General features: G+C 33.0%; 1 protein-coding gene and 1 long non-coding RNA gene across 2 annotated transcripts in view; one reads left to right on the top strand and one right to left on the bottom strand.

The window, feature by feature from the left end:
* Positions 1–6,315, bottom strand: part of LOC115943400 (uncharacterized) — a 438,133-nt gene that overhangs the window by 48,325 nt on the left and 383,493 nt on the right. The window lies entirely within an intron of this gene.
* METTL14 (methyltransferase 14, N6-adenosine-methyltransferase non-catalytic subunit) overlaps positions 1–6,315 on the top strand; it is a 30,486-nt gene that overhangs the window by 12,417 nt on the left and 11,754 nt on the right. Inside the window, exons 6-7 of the mRNA XM_006743945.3 lie at positions 441–531; positions 1,742–1,883. Coding sequence (XP_006744008.1) covers positions 441–531; positions 1,742–1,883 — 233 coding nt within the window. The remainder of the gene's footprint in view (positions 1–440; positions 532–1,741; positions 1,884–6,315) is intronic.

Here is a 6,315-nt window from a genome sequence, read left to right as displayed (position 1 = left end):
TTTTTTTTTCTTAACATATCTTGCATTATTTGTCTCAGAGGTACAGATCTGAGATTCAACTTCTTAAGGAGAAAGAATTCTTTTAGCTAATAGAAAGGGGGGAAAACATGGTAGAAGAAGGCAGTTGTTCTTTTCTTTCCCTCAGAACAGAATGGCTTAACTTAATGCTGTGAGCAAATTTAACTTAAATATGAGAGATTAAATGGTTTATTGATTTGGACTGGAACATCTGGGTTTTTGCCTGCATGTGGGATTAGGGTCATTAGATATGAAATGTATATATAAAATATTTAAAAATATTCAAAATTAACTTTTTAAAAGGACACGAGAATAAAGTGGTAATTGTGTATTGTTTTGTTTTCCTGAGGGGGCTCATAACCTTTGAATTCACTGATATTAACTTCTTTTGAAATTTATTATTTACTATTTTTTGTCCTCAGGTTTGGCTGACAGATTTGAAGAATACCCTAAACTGAGGGAGCTCATCAGGCTGAAAGATGAGTTAATAGCTAAATCTAACACTCCTCCTATGTAAGTGTGTTTTTTCAGTTACTTTTTATTGCCAACTCAAGCTTAAAATAGCAGTCTTTTTATCCTGTAGTCTTTCTGTTTGAAAAAAAATTCAGCACCTATTTAATGTTAACAGACTGTTTTCTTCTGTATGGTAAAATAGATTCGTTTGACATTCCAGTGCTGAGTACACTAGTAGGCTCTAATTTTATTTTTCAGTTTTCTAGACAATTTCCTTAAAGTGTCTTTAATTTTTTTTCTTAGAAAATTGTTCATGTTTGTTGTATTCTTGAGCTTCTTAAAATGTTTTTAAATGACTTTTCCTCTCAAAAAGCAGTTTATTTATTGAAGGAAGTTTAGAAAACTTAGGTGAAGGAAAATAAGAAAATAAAAATTAATTATAACTCAGCATTCAGGGATACTATTCTTAACATACTGGATTATGAAAATTCATTTTAACCTTTGCTAAACAGAATAATGTTTTCTTCAAAAATGTGTAAAAAGTCTTTGAAACTAGAGAATCTACTTAATTCACATTAGCTTACTTTGAACATTTTATACACTTAACAATTTGCTAAAATGTATACTCTTAGTGATTAGAAGAATCACAAAGAAGTCCAAATGTATGGAGAAAAATATTAGCAGATTCTAATATTCATCCAATTTAAAAAACTGTTAAAGTATTTTATATTTAAATTACTTTCATACTATGTTGTAAAAAACCTTTCAATAAAGGCTAGTTGTAATTTATACTAAGTAGCCAGAAAAGGCTATTAATATAAACAATTTTACTAAAAAACAAATTGATAAAAGAAAATTACACCCATCTTTAGAAACAATTTTTTAGAGGGAGGATTTTAAAGCTAACAAATAGTTCTTCTAACTTAACAATTAAGAAAAAAATAATGTTCAGATTATGATGAAATGGGCCTCAGAGACTTACATAATAGTATGGATTTTCAATGTAAAAATGAGAGAAGTACATTCTCGATGTTCATAGGGGAATATGATTTTAGTTTGTAGTGTGATTATATCAATCTTCTAGAGAAGAGTGTTGGTAGATGGTTTACTGTCTATATTGAAGAAAGATACTCCTGCATAAAAAAGTATCACTAATTAGTTTATGATTACTTTGTAAATAGTGTTTAGTAATATTTAAGAAATTCCTTTCATTATCATCTGTAAGGTATTTGAAAATCTCTTAGTCACTTTTTATGCCTTAATCAAATAGGTACTTACAAGCAGATATAGAAGCCTTTGACATCAGAGAACTGACACCTAAATTTGATGTGATTCTTCTGGAACCCCCTTTAGAAGAATATTACAGAGAAACTGGCATCACTGCTAATGAAAAATGCTGGACTTGGGATGATGTATGATGAAATTTTCTACATTGTAATTATTTATTTTTCAAATGAATATTTATTTGATGAGAAGATTATAAATATTCCTACCTTTTTAGGAATCGTAAATATATAGTATATAATGTGACAGAAGATCCAGGGTACACTGACAAATATTACACTATCTTTGGTCTGATTCTTCTTTTTGGGGCGGAAGTTGAGCAGGTAGTGAGTACTCTATAGAAGACTCACGGTTCCAGTTTTAGAGTCCTTGGATGTATAGCTAGAAAAGTCTAAAGCCAGAATGATTGATAACTCTTTCTGCATTTGCTTAGTTTTAGTAAACAGTAGAGTATAATAGGTATATATATTAAAAAACGTGATTTCTTTTCAAGGAACTTACTGTATAATGGATAAAAAAGATACATAATTTCAGTATAATTGTGATAAAATTACATTTTCCTAAATAAAATTAGGCAAGCTGATAATTTCAGTCAGTTATATAAAGTTACCTGTTTTTACCAATCAATAACAAAAATAACAAATACTTATTGAGTACCACTCTGTGCTAGGCAATGTGGTAGATACTGGAGGGGCGCCTGGGTGGCTCAGTCGGCTAAGCGGCTGCCTTCAGCTCAGGTCATGATCCCAGGATTCTGGGATCGAGCCCCGCATCGGGCTCCCTGCTCAGCGGGAAGCCTGCTTCTCCCTCTCCCTCTGCCTGCCACTCTGCCTACTTGTGCTGTCTCTCTATCTCTCTGTCAAATACATAAATCTTTAAAAAAAAAAAATTAAAAATTAAAAAAAAGAAAAATGTGGTAGATACTGGAGATTCACAGATGAATAAGACCTGGTACTTGGACTTAAGGAGCACCTAGTTTAATGGGATAAATATTGACCTAAACAGATAATTGCATTATTATTTTGTTAGTTCCATGATAGAGGACTGCGTAAGATGATCTAAGAAAAACTGACCAAGCCTTGGAGGAAGGGGTACATGAACAAAGAGGAGGTGACATTTTAACAGGATAAATAGACTAGTTGGAATTGGCCAAATAAAGAAAAGGATGGGATGGTGATTCCAAATGGAAAGAACAGTAAGAGCAGAAGGGATGGAAGCAAAGAATATCTGGTTTGTAGGTTGATGGTAGAACACAGATTGGGCCTTTCTTGAGATGATGTCTTCTTAGAAGCTTAAACTCTCATCCTGAAGACATTAAGGAGTCTTTGAAGGGCTTTAACCAGTTTAGTTAAATGGTCAGATTAGTGTGTATAGTATGAACTAGAGGAAAAGTCTGGAAAGGGGAGAGCAGTTAGAAGACTGTTGCAGTAGCCTAGTTATGAGATAAAGGGACCTTGAATAGGGTGATGGTAGTAAGAATAGAAAGGTGATAAATTCAGTAATGTGTAGTAGATACTGTGGTGAGCTATAGTTATTGGAATGAGGGGGGAGAGTTAAGGATGACTCAGATTTAGTCTTGGGATAAGTGGGTTGAGTTTTCACCAGTTGAGAAAGAGTGAATTTAAGAAGAGCTGGATTGGAGGGATTAGATCATATGAACATGTTGATTTTGAGGTGTATGTAAGACCACTGTGTGGAGGTTGTAATAGGAATATGTCATTCAAAGGACAGACAGATCTGTGTCTCAAAATAGAGGTTCAGAAGATTAGCACATCAAACCTATGAGAATAGATGAATTTGTCCTGAGATAGTGTCTTAAGATAACATGTGAATTGACAGTAAAGCCTCAGGAAACTTTTATATTTAAGAGGCACATATAAAAGAGAGGTCAAAAGAATGGGTCAAAGATGAGTAAGGAAAACCAAGAGTATGAACATCATAGGGGCCAAGGGAATAGGGAATTTCAAGGAGAGAGTAGGCCAGGAGTGTTGAGCACAGAAGGGAGGTTGGGAAAGGAAAGGACTGACATTGTAAGACGGGTGTTTCATAGGAAATGGTGCTGAATTCTTGCATGTCCTCTTCTGTGTTAATGATAGTTACTCTTATTAATATTATTTAATCTTCTTTTTAGTTTTTCCTCCTTGAAGCTTTTCCTTTCATCTTCAATCCCTCTGACATTTTTTATTTACATTTTTATGGATCTTATCACTTTGAAAAAGTTTTTCCCATCCGCTGATGATAAATGTAATTTGTGCTTATTGAAATTCAGAAAGGTAACAGTATATAGTATTCGAAAGACATAAAAGACTTAATACTCTTGATATTTATTGCTGGGAAATTTTCCAGAGAGGTTGCACAAATTTATGTTCCTTCCAGTAGTGTTTGAGAAATATCTATTTAGCCATATCTTCATCAAAATTGATTAATATTATAAAAACAGTCTTTGTGACTTTAGTAAAAAAAAAAAGAAAACTGAAAAAAATCTCATTATGTCTTTGATTAGTATAGTTGATCCTTGAACAATGTGGATTTGAACTGCACGATTTCACTTCTACATGGATTTTTTACAGAACAGTAGCTTAAATGTATTTTCTCTTTATGATTTTCTCAGTAACATTTTCTTTTCTCTAGCTTACTTTAAGCATAGACTATAAAATACATATAACATATAAAATATGTGTTAATTGACTGTTTATGCTATCAGTAGGGCTTCCAGTCAATAGTAGGTTATAAGTAGTTAAGTTTTGGGGAGTCAGAAGTTATACTCGCATTTTCTTTGAGGGATATGGGTTGGTGCCATTAACCCCTGCATTGTTCATGGGTCAGCTGTAACTAGGCTGAACTTTATTTTCTCTGGCCAGTTTCTAAGGTTTGGTCAGTGAAGACACAAGAGCTTCAACTATAGGTGACAGACTAATAGAGTTTTTGAAATAAAGGAACTCTATTTTATATGCATATTCTTGATGTCACTTGAATTTCACTGAACTCTGGCTGGCATATTGAAATGTTTTGTCTGGCCCTAGAGCCCTAAGTTCTTAACCTTTATGTGATAATATCCTAAAGAAAGTGCCAGTAGTTAAACTTATATATAAAATGTAAATAAGAAAAGTGGATTTCACAAGTATTCTCTTTCACATTAGAGAGTCAGTAGTGGTCAACACATTTTGGTAAAGGACATAAGCACTTATTTAAAATACCAACACTTAGCATTTAGAGCTGCAATGTCAAGAGAATAATTTGCTTAATGTTTTCACTAATGTGTGTCATCACTTATTTTTATCTGTTTCACGTATAAACATGTAGGAGTATGTGTGTGTGTTACATATTTACTTATTTATATTCCTATGAGAATATTAGATGAGATTTCAAGATTTAGAAAAGTCAGAATATAAAACTCACTAGGCTTATACATATTGTAACTTATTTCCATTATTACTGTCAAATAATGTTTTTCTGTTTAGATTAAGTTAGAGATGATATGGTTATAACTTAAATGGATCTGTTACTAAAGATTTTTTAAATAAATGAAACACAAATATTTGCTTAAACCATGGTCTCTGAAACTTAACTGTGGCAGAAAACTAGAAGAAAAAGAATATATAAAATGGTTAGTTTTACAGTTTTTTATGTGACTGTGTGGAAATTTACAGATTTAATTATTGAACAAGTTTTTTTTTTCAATGTGACACACAAGGGAAACATACACATACAAGGGAACACATATAAAGGAACAACACATACAAGGGAAACAAAATTATAGATTAATTTTTTGTTTGTTTCAAGTTTTTATTGAAATTCCAGTTAGTGAACATAAAATGTATTAGTTTCAGGTGTAGAATTTAGTGATTCATCACTTAATACAACACCCAGTGCTCATCACAACCAGTGCCCTCCTTAATGCCCATCACCCATTTAGTTCATCCCCCACCCACCTCGTTCATCAACTCTCAGTTCTCTATAGTTAAAAGTCTATTGTATGGTTTGCCTCTCTCTTTTTTTCCCCCCATGTTCATTTGTTTTGTTTTCTAACTTCCACATATGAGTAAAATCGTATTTGTCTTTCTCGGACTGACTTATTTTGCTTAGCATAATACTCTGTAGGTCCATCCATGTCATTGCAAATGCAAGATTTCATTCTTTTTTTATGGCTGTGTAATATTCCATTGTAAATACATATCACATCTTCTTTATTCATCAGTTGATGGACATCCGGGCTCTTTCCATAGTTTGGCTATTGCTGACAATGCTGCTATAAACATCGGGGTGCATGTGCCCCTTCGAATCCGTTTTTTTGTGTCCTTTGGGTAAATACCTGGTAGTGCAGTTGCTGGATCGTAGGATAGTTCTATTTTTAACTTTTTGAGGAACCTCCAGACTGTTTCCCAGAGTGGCTGTTTGCACTCCCACCAACAGTGCAATAGGGTTCCCCTTTCTCCGCATCCTCACCAACCCCTGTTGTTTCTTGTGTTGTTAATTTTAGCCATTCTGACAGGTATGAGGTGATATCTCATTATAGTTTTTTTAATTTTACTTTATTATGTTATGTTAATTACCATACAT

This window comes from Leptonychotes weddellii, chromosome 2, assembly GCF_054177405.1.
Source record: "Leptonychotes weddellii isolate Sample4059 chromosome 2, ASM5417740v2, whole genome shotgun sequence".
NCBI lineage: Eukaryota > Metazoa > Chordata > Mammalia > Carnivora > Phocidae > Leptonychotes > Leptonychotes weddellii.
Note: the sequence above shows the minus strand (reverse complement) of the source record. Positions and strands in the feature narration are given on the sequence as shown.